Genomic DNA, 22,824 nt, shown 5'->3' with positions numbered 1-22,824 from the left:
TGCCAGCTAGAGCTATTATCAGGGAGTTTATTGTGGACTTAGTTCTAACAATTAATTGTGTAACAGTAGCTGTCCTAGGAGTCAAATGATTAGGGAAAAAACAAACAGAATTAAACTCAATTATTCAAAATTCCAGTTATCCAAAATTAGCATATGTTCCACACTATCTTGCCCATTAAAAATTCCTTTTCTCTTCAAGGATTCAGTCATGCAAAGTAAATCTCTTTCTTCTTTCTCACCAATAAACTTCAGTTCCAATGTTGTCATTAAAATCCTTGTATATTGGCTTAGTGCATGGACCTTTTGATTCTCAAAAAAAAGTTTTAATATATTGACATTTGCCTTTGAGATTTTTAGCTTTGAAGTCAAAATAATCTTATCAACATTATGACATGCTAAATGACAGCTGTTAGAAAAGAAGAAAAAGGAGAGGACATGCATGGTTCTTTTAAATGTCAGTGGATATAAAATTCTATCATCATGGGTATTATGCTTTTGTCTCCAATTTAGATATCAGTTTCATTGCCTCACTAAACATACAAGAACAATATAGAAGGCGATGTCCAAGTGTTTTAGTCAGTGTTTTCACTGCTCTGACTAAAGGATCTGCCCAGAACAACTCTAGAGGAAAAAGATTTTACTTGAGGGCTCATGGTTTCAGAGGTCTTAGTCCATAGAACAGTGCCTCCATTCCTCAGGGCTCTAGGTAAGGCAGAACATCATGGCTGACGAGTGTGGCAGAGGGAAGCAGCTAACATTATGTGATCAATAAGCAGAGCTCAAGAGACTCCTCTCCAGACACAAAATATATTCCCCAGAGCCATACCCCAATTCCTACCTCCTCCAGCCACATCCTACCTCTTCAATTAATCCCATCAGGGATTAATTCACTAATTGGGTTAAGACTCTTACAACCCAATCATTTCTCCTCTGAACCTTTCTGTATTTTCTCACATGTAAGCTTTTGGGGGACACATCACATCTAAACCATAATACCAAGTAAACTAAATAAGGACTCTCTCTGAAATCAGTTGTCCCTGAGGGTTACCCATAGCAGATTATACTAGCAAACTCTTCAACAATTTTCAACATATGCCCTTGAAATATATTAAATCATTTATTCCTCAAAATGATTGTTACTACTCTTCTCGTTGTTTTGTAGATGTCACAATTGATTACAGTGAAATTAATATAATCTTTCAAAAAATCAGCTCGTAATTAGTGGATCTAGGGTTCAAGTTCGGCAGTAGGACCCGTTGTCTCATATAACTAATTCATCCTAAAACTGATTTCTTTCTAGAATTTGTATTGATAATATTTATAAACTGTATGATGATAAAACAAATTTTAATTTTTCCTAATGGAAAACTGGTACACAGTATATAATTGCACTAAATCGTTTACATTGAAACAACCTACCTAAGATCATGAGAACTGGTGTTTGGAATATCCATCTCAGGTATATGGAAAGGTCATAAACTGATTAATCAGAAAACAAAGATATAGGTACCTAATAAATATTTTGTTTATAAACAGATGAGCAGATAAATGGGTAAGTGAAGACTGATTAAGGAATGCATCATGACAAGTTCATAATATGTTCAAATATGCATATCAGTACATAATTCTGTAGTTATTATGTAGCATTTTTCAAATTGTAACTGACCTTTGAAAAATGATAATGTCATTTTCTTGAGGAAAAAAGTTTCATCAAAATTAGAATAATTAACTTAATTCAAAATCTCTTAGTAAAATGATTTTCTAAAACATGAATCAATCCAAAAAAGTTCTGTGCAGTTTATCAAAGAAGATCTATATCCTCAAGATATTGATTTGCATTTTAAGTGTGACTACAAGGAGGGCCTACATTGATTAGAGACCAAAAGTTGCAGTTCAGTCCAGTCCATTAACTACTCCAGAAGGACCCTTCACTGCCAATTAGAATTCTTGGCAGGGATGTTGCTATTCAAAGATCTGGTTCTTCTTTTGTTTGATTGCTTGTTGTTTGTTTGAATCCACAATTTGTATCCAGTCCTGGCCACCTAAAATGGCTTAGTTTTTATTTAAAGTTTCTGAACAGATGAAACAGAATGGTGGGATGTAACTGAATTTCCTGTTAGGTTCATCGGGCCACCCCATGTAAATGAAAGCTTAATTTAAATTGCATGTTACCTCTTAATTCATTGCAGCTTATATGATTGCAGTTTCTTGATTTAGACCTTGTTTTCTTAAGAATGGAGACTACATTCACATTTCTTAAATCTCTCAAATTGGCTTCTTCCTGGTCTTTGATCTAAAAACATTGTTCATAGCAGTGACATAATTTAAAAAATTGTTATCTCCACTGTGACTCTACAGTCTCTAGGAATTTTCATTGGCATATACACAATTCTGTATCATGTTGTATATGTGTGAGACAGGGTCTCACTGTGTTGCTTAGGTTCTCCCTTTGGCTGAGGCTGGCTTTGAACTCATAATTCTCTTGCCTCAGCCTCCTCAAGCCACTGAGATTACAGGCGTATGCTACAGTGCCCTGCATATATATTTTTCTTTGCACCAATTTTTTTTGTCTTGAACTTATTATTTCTTCATTTCTGTAATCTTAAAAGTTAAAAAAATTCTATATTACAATTTAGAACAATCCTTTTACATACCTCTAGTTTCCTTTGAGAAACCTTTCTTGGAGAATGAAAACCATTTATAAAATCTATTCCCCATAAAAATGCTGAGAAGAGGTAGATTGCCTGTTACATTAAATGAGTTGAGTTATTTTTTTAAAAAATCAAATGAAGTTTATAATGGAAATAAAAACTTACTTAAAAAATTTACTGTTGCCCAGCAGCAGAAAGATCTGGTTCTTCATTTTTGAATCACATTTTCTTAGAACATAATTGCCCTTAATATTTTTTAAAAAACGACAACTCTATTAGTTTTAAAATTTTTCATGTTCATTAGGTGGATTAGAAAAGTTTTAGAAAATGAAGAAAAACATGAAATAGAATATGTCATATTGATGTAATTCAACATCTTCAAATGCCAATGAGGATTTGCTGATGTTTTTTAACACCTGTGTAATAATGTTGCCCTTTAAATGTAACTGGTTAAATTTTCAAAGCTGTGTCCTGGGATTTTGCCATTTGATGTCCATTAATATCAATTGGAATATGTGGCCAAATCCCTGTATACCACTTTGAAATTTTACCCCTTAGTGTTAATGATAGTCTTCTAACAGTGCAGTTAGAAATAAATTATTTATCTGCTTAGTTCAAATTTCCTTTAGTCTCTTGGGTCAACTAAATAAGGGTGAGTTTGAATTCCAATATTTCTTTATTACTTCAAAGTAACATGTATATAAAGAACCCATTAGCTTAGTATGTATTGAGCATGTCAGTTATATTATGCAGAGATAGCTGTATACTTATCTGAGGGTTTAAGTTGTAGATTTCTGTAAAAGCCTCCTTTAACTTTTATCTTCATTTAGATTTCTTTTTAATAGAGCTATTCATATGTATATATAAATGCATATATATACATAAATTGTGTCTGCTATATTAGCTTCCTTTATGGTTCAAACACAAAGATATAATTGATAAATCTTTTGATATAAAAATATAATCTCAATCTCTGATTTCTAATTTGCCTTAATACTTATGTGTGCTAAATGTCTATTATGAAATTTTAAAGTATCAGCATAGAATCTTTTGACTAAGAAATACTAAATAGAGGAAATTTTTTAATGTTTGGCACAAGAAGCACACATTTCCACATTTCCACTTGGTTTTAAGTGCAAAAGCACCTTTTATGCATAAGTTATATCTATCTGAAATTGATATAAACAGAATTTAAAAGTTTGACTTTTTTAAAGAACTTATTGTTTTAGAGTAGATTTAGATTCACAGCAAAAACTGAGAGAAAGGCAGAGATTTCTTATATACCAGCTGTCCCCATATGTTGGTAACCTCTCTCATTATCAACATACTTCACTGAAGTGATAAATTTGTTACAATTCATGAATATACTGATACATCATTAGTACCGAAAGCCCATAGATCATATCAGGGTTAACTCCTAGCATTGTGTGTTTAATGAATTTGGATAAATATATGGCAACATGTGCCCATCATTATAGTATCACACATACAGTGTTTTTATTGTCCTAAAAATCCTCCCTTTACTACTTCCCCAACTACTGGTCTTTTTACTGTCTCCATAGTTTTGCCTTTTCCTGAATATCATTGCAGTCATTACCATACAGTATATAGCCTTTTCAGGTTAAAAGCCACTGATCCCAAGCAAAGTGCCAAGTGCTTTCTTGAAGTGAGCACTGCAGTAAATACATACTGACAATGCTGATAATTGTGCTTGTGGCAGCAGAGGAGATGAAAAGTACTACATGCCTTTTAGTACAACTTTGAATCAGTTGATGTTTGAGTTGTTTTTTGAGCCCTGGTTTAAGGCAATGTCAAATTCTTACATAAAAAGATTTATATTTAGTTCAGAAAATGACCTTAAAGGACTGTTGATTTCTGAGTGAATGCCAGGAATATCCAAATGTTTTCTCTATTTCATAATCATTGATGCTCTTCGGGATATTTAATACTTGAGGACCAAAAGAGCTTCTGTACAGTGTATTGATGTTTGAAGTGACCACAAGGTGTTCTGTCCATTCAGGCAATATTCATGACTATTATGGAAAAGATCAACTGGGAATGTCTGGCTAATGAAAAATAAATTTATACGCAGATGTATGAAGACACATGCACTATAATTACTAGATTCTAATAAATTCTCTTTAATTTGGTTAAAATTTTCTAATATGTGGAAATTTACATTAGGCTCATGCTGTTTTCTCAAAGTATTTGAAATACATGTACAAAGAAATATGGAATCTGCAAGTTTGTCAGCACCTTGCTTGTTTTACAGCATCTATATTCACACCAGCTGCTTTTGACTTTGCAGAAACATAACAGAGTTGTATGTCTATTTATGTACTGTATATGATTGGTTTTGTTTTTCAGAACCTGCTGTTCCTTGTTCTTTTTGAAACAGATGCTTGAACATTCCATTCAATCTTTACACATTGCTGTATGTCAAATTGTAATTTGCATGTATTTTATGCAAGAGTTCTACGGTTGATATACCCACTTCATAACTTGTCTGCATTCAGTAATAGCATTAAATTTCTTACATACACATGCATTGACAAATTAACATGCTCTGAAACATAATGTTTATATATTATGCATGTATATATCTTAAACAGAGATGAAGAAATGTGAAATTTGCCTGATACAATATTGACTTCACATATGATAACTATAAAGCGACATTTTCCAATGGTCAATGTGTTAATCTTTTCTAATGCTCATTTTCTGTAGGGACAGCAATCAGACCTATTGCTTTGAGAGCTGTGACCTCCATTGCTCGTGCTTTGCCTGGATTTCCTGTTCTGGCCACTGGTGGGATTGATTCAGCTGAAAGTGGCCTTCAGTTTCTCCACAGCGGTGCATCAGTCTTACAGGTACTATTTGTGTTTGTCCTCTAACAAAGAGGTGTGGGATTTAAGTGGCAGCACTCACTGAGTTCCTCTTGTGAGTAGAGAACAAACCCAAAGTTCATTTACTGTCCTATTGAACAGGACTTACTAATGCTCCATGTTTATCTAATATATTCATTTATCCATCTGTCTCTAAAATAAATGAGACTAGGTACCAAATGCTTACTGTATTATTGGATTAACAAAAATACATGAAAGAAGAATCTGTGTAAAATAAAATTTTCACTGAAAGATAAAATGAAATCAAGGATAAGCCCAATACATGATCTGTGCTACAAGATACTGGAGGGATTACCAAACTTGACTCTGGATTTCCTGGCACACAGAGAAAAAATTATTGGTCTCACAACTTCAAAATATAAAAAATAATTGTTTTGTTTCTTGTGATGAGATGCTGGGTAACTTGAGCCTCATATTCACAAAGGGATGCTTTGAGGTGTGGTGAATTGTACTTTCTATAGCACTGCTACAAATAATACAAATTGGTCATTTTTCATTATCTATACATTAGTTTTTTTTTTTAGTGTTGCTCAACGTAGGCCTAAAAGTGTTGGCACATTTTAGCATAAGCATTTGTCTGAAGGGCTAGATATTCGTGTTTTGAAGTCTGACTTGACCTAAATAAAATTTTGTATTTAATAACTACACCATCATCTCTCAAATAAAACTCCATTAATATGACTTCTCACTACGATGTATTAATGGCAATTAAAATCAGAGAGTTTAACATCATTCTCTCACAACACAAAAAGGTTGAGTGCAAATATCTTGTATTCCAAATTTGACTATCAGAATTAACATTGTCTTACGAAATTTATAAATTAAGGTAGAAATTATACACATATCAAAATGAAGGTAGATTTCTGCTTCCAAGAATGTAGAGTAGACCTAGATTTCTGTGTGCTTTCCCTAGTACAACAGAAACCTGAGTGTGTGTGTGTGTGTGTGTGTGTGTGTGTGTGTGTAAGTAATATGAAAAGACTCTGAAAGATGGACGAGAAGGCAGACTCGCTAGGGAACCTCAAAACCTAAGGAATTAAAGAGTGATGAGTTTTATGACTTGATTCTTGTTTCCTCATATATGCCACACTAGGTGCCAGCAACCCAGGAACAACAGAGATGTAGATGAAAAGCCTACTTTTTATAGCCACAGAACAAGGAAAGGAGCAGTATAGTAAAGGAGATGAGTTTTGGACAATAACTGTTCTACTTTAGCCAAACATCACATGTAAAAACTGCATTCCCAAATCCATTTGTACGAAGGACAAGTGGGGATCCTAGTATAAGTATCTCCCCACTCTAGGCAGACCCATGTCCCCACTGGCAACAATGAGCTTCTGCATGTGGGAAGCCTGAACTCCCATTCAACCTGAGTGTAATGAGGTTTTCCTCATCCTGTACCTTTGGGTGATATAAAGAATGTCTACTGGTAGTCAGGTCTTTGATTACCACTCTGTAGTAATAAGGCTTTTTCTCTTTATGGTGTCATTGAAAACCAAGTAGGTTTTAAAATTGCAGCTTTTAAAATTCCATGTCCTATACTCTTAGGAATTTAACTATAATATTATGTTATATAAATACTCATGCCCCTCCCATCCAAGGAGCTATTAGTTAAGCTTAATATTGAGCCAAGACTTTTATTCTCTCTCAGTCATACATAGCAAGGAGCCATGCCTGTTGGGTGTCAGAAAACATCAAATAGGGAACCTGACGTCTATATGGCAGTAAAAAGACAGCACCCTCCTTTTCCCTTGTCAGTGTGATATCCAGAAAGCCAGCCCTCACAAAAAAAGTTTAAATAAGATGAAGAGTGTCTTAATACCCAATATAATAATATTTCAGTGGAAAATTACTCATTCTACAAAGTCCCAGGAAGATCTTAGGGTACATGATAAAAGGCCAGTTGGTACATACAGACACCAACATATTAGAGATGTTAGAATCATCTACAAATAAATAATCATCTATTTAAAGTTGTTATGATAAAATTGTATTAATAAGCTATAGAAAACGTGCTTGAAACAAATGTACAACAAAATAAGACAAAAAATTCCTGAGAAAGAAATAGAGAATATATTAGAATTAAATGAAAATTTATAATTTTCATTAGAATCAAATGAGAATTTTAGGATTGAAAAAATCCAATATCCGAGAAATAAAAATGTACTCAACAATAAAATGGAGAAAACAGAAAAAAGAATTAGTGCAATGGAAATTATCCAAGATTAATACAAGAAAATAAATTGAATAGAGCCTGTGGGAACTGTGAAAATATAATAACAAATCTAACATTTGTTTATCAGTCACAGAGGAGATGGGAAGGAAAATAGAGATGAAAAAGAAACAGTGACTGAAAACTTCTTCATTTGTTAAAAAAGATATAAAACTATAGATCCTAGAAGTCAAGGGAACCCCAAATAGGATACACTCAAATAAATCTATACAGAAATACATCATAATAAAATCTTTGCCACTAAAGACAAAGGAAAAGATTTGGAAGCAGCAAAAGAGAGATTTAAGACAAGGGTTAGAGGCACCCAGAACTCACCTGTTCTGTGAGGTATAATGAAAACACTGCACTGCACTTTCTTCATGAGGTGAGTGACCATAGGAGAATGCTGGAATTCAATGGCAGACAGACAAATACTCAAAGAAACCATGTGTTATGGTTTGAATCTTCAGTGTCCCTGAAAGGCTCATGTGTTGAAGGCAACTTTGTTCAGAGGTAGGGCTCTTGGAACATAATTGGATAATTGATCCATTGACCTCATCAATAAATTAATTCACTTATGAACTAATAATTTGATGATTATTGGGAGATGGTGGAAACTATAGAAAATGGGACTTAGTTAGAGGAAGTGTGCCCTGCCTCCTTCTCTGTTTCTGCTTTGTGGCTGTTACGAGGTATTAGGTTTCTTCTGCCATGCCCTTACACCATGATGTTTCTGAAGCTCTGAAACAAACAAAAAAAATATTTCCTCCTAAGTTGTTTTTCTTAGGCATTTTTTAAGAGTTAAAAGCTGACTAATTCATGCAGAGACTTTGGATAATAGAATAGAGGGTAAAATAGAACAGCCCAGTATCAATCACATAGAAGCACAGGAAGGGGAGTGCCCCTTCTGTGAGGTAAATATAAGTGAGGAAGAGTTCCAGTGAGCACCACTGGCACAGGATTTAGTATTGTATAGAAATATAGTCTAACCAAACAATAGACCTGAGATTTGCATGGCAAACTAGCTTTGGAGAAGTTCTCTGCCCTTGCCTGCATATTCTCATGGGGATATAACTGGGAGCTATCTTGAGAAGAGTCCTAATTTTCTGAACTTACTGTTCTGGGAGTCGAAGACCCCTGAATTTTCCTGTCTCTGAGAACTCATGGAAATTACACTACACAGACATATCAGGAAGTAGGCTCAAGAGTCAATTCAAACCTAGTGGGAGAAAATCTGACAGCAACTTTCTGAGAATTTTATGCAGTGGGAGATCAAACTGAAGCACACAAGGGAATGGAAGTCACTTCCCTTTAGAATCAGTGGTTCAGCAGGCCAGATATCAGAGTCCAAGGCAATGAGCAGTCACATGTAACAATCTAGAAGAGCCAAATATAACAACCTGAAAAAGCCAAGGCCGTGAACACCAGGATCATAGATAGCAGAATGTACAGAACCCAAAGCCATACCTGATCAGCGAGATCTATGGGACTACATAGCTTTTCTCTACCCTTTGTGGTATACCAGGTCATGCTGCAGAGTTGATAGTGCCTCTGCCCTCTAAGCACACAGCATAAAAAGGTATGGAGAGAATCTTTGGAGAGCTCCACATTCTGCCCTAGATCATTGACATGCTGTGAAATCAATATCTGTACTGATTTCAGAAGGCACAACTCAAATGACTCCAGAAAGAGTCTATCTGGGAAGCTCTGCATTCTGTTCTGGATACCCAGGTACAGGTGGAATTTAAAATGCCAGATAGACATAACCAGAAAATAACATTTACACAACATAATAGTATAGTTAAATTCCTAAGAGTATAGAACATAGAATTTAAAAGCTGCAAGAGAAAATTGGCAAGTAATAATCAAAGGCAAACCCTACAGAATAACATTGCAGAAGAAATTGTAAAGGCCAGGAGAGTGTAGAATGATGTGTTTCAAATCCTTAAAGAAAAGAATACCCTTATCATTATCTAGCAAGCTTATTGTTTGAAATTAAAGAAGAAATAAAGACTTTTCCAGGTACTCATAGGCTAAAAGAATTCATGAGCACTATACCCAGAGAAGCAATAAAAATTAACTTAATCATTTGAGCACAGGAAAGAATAAATATCACTAGAAGAGTAGACATGCAAATGATAAGTAGGTAAGAATCAAACATTATCAATATGGTAAACCATTAAATGTCTAAGATGTATAAGACAGGAAGAAATGAACATAATAAACTATTCAGAAGAACCTAATGAACAACTACAGATTTTTCATCAATGGTCTTGAATGATCTTGATTCTCCAATTAAAAGATACAGATAAGTTGATTGGATAAAACAAATAAGACCCATGGATATGGTACATGCAAGAAACTCACTTCATCTACAAAGACAAACACAATCTGAAAGTGAAAGTCTGGAAAATGACATTACAGTCAAATGGAATCAACAAGCAGGAAGGAGTAGCTATACTTGTAGCCAACAAAACAGACTTCAAATCAAAATCAGTTAAAAAGAAAAAGAAGGTCACTACATTCTCATGAAGGTCATCAAGAAGATATAATTATTAAAAATATGTATGCACTCAATGTTGGAGTACTGGACTTTAAAAAATAAATACTACTAGAAATAAAGGAGAGATAGATCCCCCCCCCAAAATAGTGGATGATTTCGACACCCACCACCACAGATAGATCATCCAGACCAAAAAAAAAAAAAAAATCAAGAGAGGCATGAGTTGAATTATACTATAAATCAAATGAACTTAACAACTTAACAGATATCTACAAAATATCTTTGTAATATAATATCCATCCAAGAAGTGCAGAATACACATTTTTCATTAGCACATGGTACTTTTTCAAAATAGATCACATATGAGGTCATAAAGTATCTTAACAAATTCAAATAAATTCTTGCATGTTATCAGGCAACAGTGGAATGAAAACAGAAACAACAGGAAGAGAGACTTCATAAGTTATATAGATGTGTGCAGATTGAGCAAAACACTATTGAACAAACTGAATATTGAAGAAATTTAAGGGAATTAAAAAACCTTGAGATTCAAATGAAAATTGAAATAGAACATGCCAGAATATATGAGATACAACAAAGGCATAATAAGAGAGAAATTCATAACAATGAATACCTACATAAAAAAAAACAAAATAAGAGAGGTCTCAAATAAATAATCTAAAGATAGATCTCAAGGTCAAACCAAACCCAAAATCATTAGAAGGAAGTTAATAATAAAGATCAGAGCATAAATAAATAAAATAGAGATGAGAAGAACAATGTAACTGATCCATTAAAGAAAACACTGGTACTTTAAAAACACAATTGACAAAGTTTATCTGAACAACCAAAAGAAAGAAAGAGCCAAATAAATAAAAGTAGAGATGAATGAGATGTGACAACAGATACCACTGAATTGGAACAATCATTAATAAATATTTTGAAATGTTAAATGCCAATAATTTGGAAAATCTAGAAGAAACAGAAAAAAATCTGAACACATGTGACTGAACAAAATTTAAGCAAGAGGGTATTAAATTCTCAAATAGATCAACAACTAGTAATGAGAATCAAGAAGAAATAAAAAGTCTCCCAACAGTGAAAACACAGGAATGAATACATTCAGTGCTTAACTTTACCAGACTTTTAAAGAAATGATATAAATACTTCTACAACTATTTTATAAAATAGAATTCATTAAGCAAAGCCAATATTGCCCTGCTTCCAAAACATAATTAGGGCACAACAACAATAACAGCAAAGAAAAATAAAGACCAAGATTTCTGGTGAATATAAATACAAAAATTCTCAATAAAACAATTGAATTGAATTCAGCAGCTCAGTCCAAAGTTCATACATCTTGATCAAGGTAGTTTCATTCTAGGGATGCAAGAATGGTTCAATATATGCAAATCAATGAACATAGTACAACACATAAAGAGAATTAAGGATCAAAATCACATGATGATCTCAATAGATGCAAAACTAAAACCTATGATAAAATTCATCATCACTCCACAATAAAATCCTGAATCAATTAGGTGTGGAAAGAAAACTAAATATGACAGTCCTAACATCAACATCATACTAATGGAAAAAACTGGAAGTATTTCCTCTAATATCAGCAATGCAAAAAAAAAAAAAATGTGAACAAGCCAGGCTCAGTGGTGCATGCCTGTAGTCCCAGCAGCTCAAGAGGCTAAGGCAGGAGGATTGCAAATTCAAAGCAGCCTCAGCTAAGCAATTTAGTGAGATTCTGTCTCTAAATAAAATACAAATAATAGGGCTGGGTATGTGAATCAAGTTGTCAAGTGCCCCTGAGTTCAATCCCCAATAACACCCCCCCCCCTAAAAAAGTGTGACCAATTTCATAGCTCATATTCTACACAGTACTAGAAATTTTAGCCAGAGAAGTAAGGTAAGAGACAGAAATAAAAGGGTATAGATAGTATGGTGGAAGTTAAACTATCCATGTTTGCTGATGATATGAGTCTATAATTTGAAAACCCCAAATACTTGATCAAAAAACTCTTAGATCTAATAAACAAATTCTGCCAGGTATCATTATACATAATCAACATACAAAAGTTAGTAGCTTTTTTATGCAATGATAATGAATGTACTAAGGAAGAAATCAGGAAAGAAGTCCCAAAACAATAATCTAAAAAAAAATCTAGGAATAAACTAAGGAAGTAAAATTCCCTCCAGTGAAAATTATAAAATATCAAAGAAGGAAATGCAAGAAGACACAGAATATGTAAAGATCTCCCATGTTCTTGGGTTGGGAAAACTACTATTGTTAAAGTGGTCATGTTACCCAAAAAGATCTATAGATTCAATGTAATTCTCATTTTAAACAGTGTCATTTTTCAAGATGTAGAAAAAGCAATCCTAAAGTTTATATGGAAACACACAAGTCCATGAACAGCCAAAGCAATCCTAAACAAAAAGGTCAGTGCTGGAGGCAACACAATACCAGATTTCAAAATATACTGTAGAGCTATAGCAACAACAATAATATGGTATTAGTATAAAAACAAGCATGTAAACCAATGGAACGGAATACAGAACCCATATATAAACCCATTCATCTGCATGCAAGTAAGGATTGACCAACAAAGGTGTCAAAAACACATGTCAGAAAAGGTAGCCTCTTTAACAAATGGTGCTTGGAAGATGGGATAGGCACAAGTAGAAGACTGAAACTATACCCCCTACCTCTTATCTTGTACAAAACTCAACTCCAAATGGACCAATGACCTTAATGTAAGATCTGAAACATTAAAATTACTCGAAGAAAACTGGGGGAAACACTCCAAGACATTGGCACAGGCAGTGATTTTGCCAATAGAAATACAGTAGCTCAGGAAGCAAAACCAAGTATTGACTAATGGGATTACATCAAATCAAAAACTTCTGTACAATAAAGGCAAAGGAAACATATTCAACAAAATAAAAAAAAATGAATGGGTGAAAATCTTTGTCAGCTATCCTTATACACTGTTTTGAGGGACGTAAATTTGTACAGCTGCTATGGAAAACAGTATGGAGGTTTCTCAAAACACTAAAAATAGAACTCTAATATAAACCAGCTATTCCACTTTCAAGCATAATATCAAAAACATGAAACAAGTATATAAAATATCTGCATACCCATGTTTATTGCAGCATTATTCACAGTAGTTTAGATATGGAATCAGTCGAGGTATTCATAAATAGATGAATGGATAAGGAAAATATGGAACATTATTCCACAATATAGAAGAATTCATGCCTGTCATTTGCAGGAAAATGGACAAACTGGAGGATATCATATTATGCAAAGTAAGCTATGCAAAAAAATTATCACATGTTTTCTCCCATATTTGGAAACCAAAGAAAAGAAAGAAAATAAGGAAAGAAAGATTACCTGAAGGTTGAAGAGGGACTATCAGGGAAAGGGAAGAGAACTGAGAGTAGTAAGGAGAGTAGTAAGGAGAGAGGGAAGGAGAAGACTGGGTGAAAGGAAAGGTAGATATGATCAACACATGATATATAAATGTTGTAGTGAAATCCATTAATTTGTAGAATTATATGTTAATAATTTAAAATGTAGCTAAAGAGAAATGACACCTATCTGAAGCAAATACAAAATTCTAATGACAGTGGATTCCTTATCAAAAACCTTGGAGTCCAGAAGGAAGTAGGGAAATATTTTTTCAATTGTTGAAGGAAAAAAAAATCTGTCAGCCCAGAATCCCTGTTTCTCACGTATAAAGAGAAAGTCAAGACCATCTCAATTGAGGAAAAACTGAGAACTTATTGCCAGGAGACTTGAAAGAAAAGAATGGCTAATGAAATTTCCTTAAGAAGAAAGTAAATGATAAAAGAAGACACTTTGGGGACATCAGGAAGGAAGAAAGCATATGGAGCAGTTTCTTCAAATAGAATCTGGAAGATAACAGAAGTCTAGGCTTGAATATGATCTGAATACATGAATACAAAAGAAATACCTGGATGGGAAGAAGCACATGGGTTATGAATGGGTTTCAGAATGGACTCTTGCTCCTTGCCAGACATATGATCATCATCATGTCACACTAGGAATTGAAGGTTGTCAACAGTCTGCCATGTCCTGATTGTACTGCCACAACATATGGTATTTCTACAACCCCCACAAAAGGAAAATAATTCTATACTTTTCTTTGTATTACTTTATTGACATTCACTAAGGCTGATGGGATGAAGGTGGTATGGAGAATATCACACAACTAGTGTTAAAGCCAGAACTCAGATCCAGGTCTTCATAGCAACAAAACTGCCTGGTCACACTGCCTATCCCACCTCAAAGGATCTGTAAGATGGGAATATCAGAAGTAGTCTTCCATTTCTACTCAAATCCTGCATGTACAGGCTTTGGCTTACTGCCTAAGAGTCAGGATTAAAGAAAGAGAGGAAAACCCAGAAAAATAAACCAACATCATGTATCCTAAGTGCACAGATGTGCTCAGTGTATGGAATTTAGCGTGCAAACATATGTAGAATATTATATGTACTCTTAAAAATGTGTGGTGAAATAATTACTCCAATTTCAGCTTTGGCTTAGGCTCAAGAGGAGAAAATCAGAGAAACATTGAGACAATTTTAGGAAAAGGAACCTTATTGTGTTCAATACATGAACAGACTCTGGGACTGGAACACAAGAGCCATGGGGCAGTTCTTGGGAAATACCTATGACTATCTCTCTTTTGTGGGCCCTTGATTTCTCTTTCAAAGGAATCTGAATTTCTGTCCATTCTTTTTCCTTTCCATGTTTCCTTGTTTTTTTGTCCTCTGAATTTTTCACCAGCACATCATGGTTATAACCCTCTGGTCCTCCTCACATGGTGCCCTTTGGGCTCCAGTTTCTACATGAAATGACTCACTAGCTTAATATCTGCCGGCTCAAATTTCCAAGAGAAGAAATTAGTTTGACTCAATTTTATCTTTTCTCTAGATTCCATCATAAGCCAATGCTCACTCCATGTGTTGACTGCTTGATTGTATCAGGAACATGCTAAATATTTGTTGAATGAATTTGTTAATTTAATGTGTTTGTAGTTTGTTTTTGTTTTGTGATTTTTTAAAAAATTTTAACCAAAATTATGAAGAGGAGGGGGTAAAAGATTTCACTTAGTTTAAGAACTCTTTGTCTCTTCTGCTTTGGCTGTAAATGATACCAAAACTTTGCAGCATTGCAAAATATTGGCTCCCAAATGGTTTTGTTAAAAATGTAAATTTTCACATGTAGGGTTATACTGGTTAAAAATTGCAGATTGTTTACCAATTGTACTATTAGTTTGAGTCGGACTTTTATTCATCAGAAAAAGAAATTTTTAACCAACTTTAGCTAAAGTATGAATAAAAATCAGTATTAAGATATACTTTGGATGGTCATGAGTTAAAAACACTTGAATTTATAATTTTCTCCTGGCCTTTCAACAGGGTGGAGAATGTGTAATATTTTCTCTATCTCTCCCATTGTAACAGAATTTCACCCTGCTCTACTCCCTAATCCTGGGTTAATATAACCTTTCATTTTCTATACTTCTGGGCTGCTGAATATTATTAGAGAAATTCAAGTAACTCTGCCAATTGGATTTACTCCAAATTCACAGAGTTTAATGTCAGCTGGGCCTTGGGTCCTAGTCAGAATCTCTTTTAATTCATCCTTTTTTTTCTTATACTTCCTATCAAATTCTCTCTAACAGTTAGTTCACATCTTTTTCATTCACCTAAAAGACCTTACCTCTCCCTAATTGCCCTCCCACTTCTCTGATACCTTCTGTTCACATGTTATTATGACCCAACTCAGTCCCATTCTCCAGTCCTAATCATGAGATCTTCTTTTGTAATTATTTATACCCAGAAATGAAGCATGGAAAACAAAATTAATTATTTACAAACTATTTGAGTAAACAAATACAATGTATTAAAATATCTGGATATTGATGCCTATACACTGGAGTATAGAAATTGGAGTAATGGGTTCATAAATAGTAATTTAGGTAAATATGTTGATTCTTTTTTCTTCATATACTACTTATCATATAAACATGGAAAAGGTAGGTGGGTGAATTCACTACCAAAATAAAGATTTATACTTAAAGTGGTAATTTAAATTCAATTTTTAATGAATCAATATGTTTGAAAATTAAATCAACTTTATAAAAAGTACCCATAGTTGAAAACTTAAAAGGTGTATATTTAATCAGTTGTATCAATGTGATAAAACATGCCTTCCTTATTAATCAATATGCATCAACAGAATCATCCATTCACTTAACTTATTCAGTATTTAGTTAGATCCCATTATATGCTTAGAACTGTTGTAGGAATTTAGAATATTTTTGTGAATGAAAGAGACAAAATCTGTTATCTCATGGGTATTATATATTCTAGTGAGGAAAGAGATATGATATGATAAATATGAAACATAAGCATATTGGCTGGTATGTAAGAAGATGACAAATGCTGTGGGGAAAATAGGTTTCATTGAGTAGATAATATTTTTATTAAAAAAAATTGAAGGTAGTGAATCCAGGAATATTTTAGTGAACAAAGCCTAGCTTATTATATTGCTTGCTTACATTGTTGCTAATTGAAAATACAACTTAAATATAAAATTCATAAAATATTATAGAATATCTTACATTTTATAAACTGAAAATCCTCTTTGTTTTTCTGAACGTATCATACTGTTTTATTTCCATTATTTTATTTTAAAGGTTATTTGACATGGACCTTTCAGTGGTAAAACATCCAATAGTCTTACCTTAAAAATGCTTTAGTGAATCTTTTTTTTTTCTGCTTCTATAGATATGCTATTGAGTTTTGATGGGAATTGCTTTGTATTTGTAGATCTCTTTGGGTAGTATGGACATTTTAAACTATGTATATGTGTATATATACACAGTATATCTTTAAATTTGTGTATTTTTCTATTTCTTTCATTAATAGTTTATATTTTTCATTATATAAAGTGTCTACCTCCTTAATTAAATTTACTCCTAATTTTTATGCCACAAGTTCTAATGAGGAAGAGGGATAATATATTATAAGCATAAAGTATGAGTATATTGGTTGGTATTTAAGATGATAAATGCCATGAGGTAAAAAAAAATCTTTATTGAGTAGATAAGATTTTATAAAAATTGAAAGCAATGAATACAGGGAAATTGCTACTGAAGAAAACTATCCTCTAGTTTTGATTGCATACAGTTTTGCTAATTCAAAATTTAAATAAAATATAAAATTCTCAAAATTGCCACAGTCTGGCTGGGCAAAAATCACGAGCCACTGAAGTAGGAACAAACTTTATTTCTGAACTCCACCAGCACACTCCACACATGCTCCCGGGGAAAAAATGCCAAAGGCCACCCCACGCGGCTCCTCCCGCGACACACTACTCCAACAGGAAATCCCTCCTACCGCACTTCCCCAACCAATGGGAACTCTCCAGGAGTCCTGAGAGCTCCAAAGTAGCAGGCCTAGGCAGACAGCAGGGGTCTAATCTCCAATTGAATGCACATCTTAACATAATCATTATCATCTCAATGGCTTGCTGGGGTCACCTTTCAACCAAAAATACCATGTGTCATTCCTACTTGACTATGGCTCTCAGCACAAAATATTGTAGAACAGTGCAGAATTAAGAAAATTGCTTTTGTGATTTCTTTTTCTTTTATTTGTGAGTATATAGAAACACACTGATTTTTATATTTTCATATTATATCCTTCAAATTTACTGAGTTCTTTTGTTTTAGGTGGAGTATTCAGGTTTTCTATGTAGAAAATTATCACATATAAATGAAAAATTTAACAACTTATTTTACATTTTGGATGCTTTCCATTTCTTTTTCCTGTGTTATTTCTCTGACTAGGCCTTCTCATACTATGTTGAACAGTATTGGGAAGAGTAAACATTCTTGTTTTGTTCCTAATCCTAGCTTTTAACTTTTTACTATTAAGTATGATTTTTTAACTGTGTTAAGGTACACTTTTTGTAAAATTTGTTGGGAATTTAATCATTGAAAAAAATGTTAGATTTTGTCAAATATTTTTTCTGCATCTCTGAGATGATGACTTGATTTTTATCTTTTATTCTGTTAATGTTGTATATCACATTTATTGATTTGTATAGCCTGAGCCATCCTTATATCCTAGGAATAAATCCTACTTGATAATTTCAGTGATCCTTTTAATATGCTGTTGAATTTGACTTGCTATTATTTTGTTGAATTTGCATCTATGTACATTAGGGCTATTGGTCTATAACCTTTTTCCTATAGAGTTTTTATCTGACTATATTATCAGGATAAAACTGACTTTATGAAGTGAGTTTAGACATTCCCTCCTCTTCAGTATTTTGTAGGAGTCAGAGAAGTATATAAATTTTATTTTAAGTGTTTGGTAGGAATCAGTAGCGAAATCTTCAGGTACTGAGCTTTTTTGATGAGAGTTTTTTTTTTTGTTTTTTTTTTTTTTTTACTCACATAGTCTCCTATCATTGTTCTGTTTGAATTTTTTGAATTTCTTTCTGATTTAGTCTTCGTAGGCTTTGCATGTTTAAAAATTTTTCCATATCTTCCAGGTAATCCAATTAATTGACATGTAATTGTTCATAGAAATTTTTTGAAATCCTTATATTTTTGTGGTATCAGTTGTAATATCTCCTCTTTAGTCTGGTTTTATGCATAGGAATCTACTCTTGTTTTCTCTTAGTATAGCTAAATGTTTTTTGTTTATCTTTTCAAAAACCAATTTTTAGTTTTTCAGTCAGTTTCTATTTTTTCTCTAGTCTCTATTTTACATGTTTATGCTCCAATACTTATTATTCCCTTATTTGCTAATAGCTTTAGTTGTAGTTTGTGTTTTAGAGTTTTTTTGACACTGTAACCAAAAAACCTGAAAAGTACAACATTGATGTGGAAAAGTTTATTTGGGGTTCATCATTTCAGAGGTCTCAGTCCATAGAAACCAATTCTGTTGCTTGGGGCCCAAGGTGGCTCAGAACATCATGGCAAAAAGGCATAGCAAGGAAAGCAGCTCAGGACCTAACAAGGAAGCAGAGAGAACTCTGCAACAGGGACAAAATATAAATCCTAAAGGCACTCCCTCACTGACTTACCTCCTCTAGCCACTCACCACCTGCTTACAGTTATCTCTCAGTTAATCCATAATACTGGATTAATCTGCTGATTAGGTTACAACTCGCATAATCTGACAATTTCACCTCTGAATGTTCTTGCATTGTCTCACACATGAGTTTTGAGGAATACTACATATCTAGACCATAAAAGTTTGCTCTTCTTTTCAAGTTTCTTGAGCAGTATCATTGTTTACATAAACAGAAGAAATAATCCTAATGTTCATATTTTTAAAAAGCCAATAAATAGCCAGAGCAATTCTGTGAAATAAAAACAAACTTGGAAGTGTCACACTTCCTGATTTCAAATTTTAATGCAAAGTGATAAGAATCAACAGGGTAGAGTACCAATAAAAAAACAGATACACAGATCAATATATCAGACTAAAGAGCCCAGAAATAAACCCAAATATAGTCAACTAATTTTCAAAAAGGATAACAAGAAGACACAATGGAATTTGAGAGAGAAAACTGGGTATCCACATGAAACAGAATAGAAAAATTCTGAACCCTTTTCTTACATCATACACAAAAATCAACCCAAAATGAATTCAAGACCTAGATATAGAACTTGAAACTGTAAAATTTCTTGAAGAAAATATAAGGGAAAACTTGCTAGACCAGATGTTGGTCTTGGCAATGATTTTTTTTTTTTTTTTTTTTTTTTTTAGTATGATACAAAAAGCACAGATAGGGGCTGGGGCTGTAGCTCAGTGGCAGAGCACTTGCCTATCATGTGTGAGGCACTGGGTTTCATCCTTAACACCACGTAAAAATAAACAAACACAATAAAGGTATTATGTTCATCTATAACTACAAACAATTTTACAAAAGAACAGAAAACACAAGGAAAAATAAACAAGTAAGATTGCATGAAAACAAGAAGCTTCTGCTTGGCAGTGGAACAACACATGAAAAGGCTGCATGTGGATGAGACAAAAGTATTAGCAAACCTGTAGTTTTCAAGGGATTAGTATCCTAATTATATGAGGAGCTCATACAACTCTATAAGGGTAAAGGAAAGAAGGAAGGAAGGAAGAGAGGAAGGAAGGAAGGAAGGAAGGAAGGAAGGAAGGAAGGAAGGAAGGAAGGAAGGAAGGAAGGAAGGAAGGAATTAAAAATGGGCAAAGAATCTGAATAGACATTTGTCCAAAGAAGACATATAAATGGCTGTTACAGTCAGCTCTGTATTGCTGTGACCAAAATACCCAACAAGAAAATCTTAAATGAGAAAAAAGTTTATTTAGCACTCAGGGTTTCAGAGGTCTCAGCCCACAGATGACTAACTACATGCTCTGAGCCCAATGTGAGGAAGCTCATCATGGGGCAAGGGCCCGTGGAGAAAAGCTGCTCAACTCATGGCCTCAAGGAAACAGAGAGAGGGTTGGGGAGAAGAGGACTTAGGAAAAATGCACTATTTTAGGGCATTCCCCCAGTGATCTACATTCTGCAGCCATGATCCACCTGCCTACAGTTACCAACTAGTCAGTCCATTCAAACTAGGAAAGGCTGATTAGGTTATAGCTCTCATAATCTGATATTTTACCTCTGAATATTCCTGCATTAACAGGAGTTTGGGGGGAATACCTCATATCTAAACCATAACAATGGCCAATATACAAGTGAAAAGATGCTCAAGATCCCTAATTATCAGAAAAATAGAAATCAAAACCACAATAAGCTCTCATCTCACACTTGTTAGAACAGCTATTATCAAAAAGACAAAAGATACCAGGTGTTGGCAAGAGTGTAGTGAACACAGACCCATTTCTTCGTTCATGGGAATGTAAATTGGTACAGATATTATTCCTCAATAATTGTTTTAAAGGAGTGCTGAGAGCCATTACCAAGTAAGTATGATGCATTGTAATCCTTGCCAGTGTACCCCATGTTAAATGGACTTGCCTTGGAAATTTACTGCGACCTTGTTTGTGTGTTTGAGAAAGGTGACCCTGCTCAATCACCAGGGTGGATCCAGGATTAGGGTGTATTCCTTGGGTTTAGGGCGTGACAATAGGAGTTTTAGGGAAGTTAGAGGTTGAAGATTATGGCTGCTGGGATTAGGGTGTTCCTGCTGCTTGTTCCCGTTGAGTTCTCGTGAGATTAAAATGGGATTTGGAAAAAGCCTCGTGGAGTAGGATTTGGGGACGGGCATATTAGGGATTGCCCCTGAACGTGTGTGGAGGCTGGTGTGAGATCCGGAATAAAGAATTGCTGTTTGAACCTACAAAGCTGTGTGGTGGCTCGTGATTCTGTGCCAAGCCAAGACATTGGCATTCGGCAAAGGAGCTACCAAAAGACCCAGAAACTCCTCTTCTTCATAAATACCCAAAGGAAATATAGTGAGCACTCTGTAGATACTTCTGCATTTCTGTATTCATTGAGATATTATTCACAATAGCCACGATGTGAAAACAACCTAATGGATAAAGAAAATTTGATATATATGGGCAATGGAATATTATTCACCCGTAATGAAAAAGAAATTCTGCCATTTGCAACATCATGGATGAGTCTGGGGGAAATTATAGTGAATGAACTAAGCCAGACAAAGAAAGAAAAAAATATCTCATGGTTTTATTATATGTGGAATATAATAAGATGTGAAATGAAGGATATGTTGATTGACTTGGCTGCAGAGCTCATTTGACTAAATACATGTATAAAAAAAAATCATGTTGTATACCCTGAACATACAAAAAATTGGGGAAATGTGCTTCAAAGGTTGCTGAATATAAAAATTAAGGAATTAGCTAGAGATTAGTTTGAATGCTCTAGGAGCGCAAACAACCATCATACCAGAACCAGATGCAATAAACTGTCCTGCAAGATACAAACCAATTATGATTTGGGGTTCCAGGGCAGCTGCTCTTACAACTTTATCAGTCAACCCAAATGACTTCTAATTTATTTAAGTGAACTCCTAGTGTCTTTGAAATCCCTGGTTTTTCATCTTATGTGACAGCCTTTCATTAGTTAGAATATGCAAATTATAACTATAAAGAGGACAGATGAAAATTATCAGTAAATTTCAGGTATTGAAATTTATAAATACCTTGTTTAATTATAATCTCAAACTCTTCATAAACTCATGAGGTCTTAAAATCTTTTTTTCCGGGGGTTGGGGGGAAGCTACCCAAGGCAAAGAAATTTGTTTCAGATTGCCAATTAGTGTGTTATTTACAAAGATATTAGTAAATAAATGAGTTATTTGCCTTAAAAGTAGTTTGAAGAAAAATCTATAATAAACTAATACTGTCTAAGTTCTGTTTTTGTTTGTTAATTGGTCCCAGACCTTGCCTTCCCAGAGGAAAAGTCCTGTATCCCCTTCCTCTGATCTGGGCACTGGTATTTAATTTCTGATTTAAAAACTGTTCAGGGATTTG

General features: G+C 34.0%; 1 protein-coding gene across 1 annotated transcript in view; it reads left to right on the top strand.

Annotated features, from left to right (window-relative positions):
- Positions 1-22,824, top strand: part of Dpyd (dihydropyrimidine dehydrogenase) — an 803,780-nt gene that overhangs the window by 644,418 nt on the left and 136,538 nt on the right. The window contains exon 19 of the mRNA XM_026401392.2: positions 5,379-5,521. Coding sequence (XP_026257177.2) covers positions 5,379-5,521 — 143 coding nt within the window. The remainder of the gene's footprint in view (positions 1-5,378; positions 5,522-22,824) is intronic.

This window comes from Urocitellus parryii, chromosome 11 (assembly GCF_045843805.1).
Source record: "Urocitellus parryii isolate mUroPar1 chromosome 11, mUroPar1.hap1, whole genome shotgun sequence".
NCBI classification, from domain to species: domain Eukaryota; kingdom Metazoa; phylum Chordata; class Mammalia; order Rodentia; family Sciuridae; genus Urocitellus; species Urocitellus parryii.
This window is presented reverse-complemented; position numbering and strand designations above follow the sequence as displayed.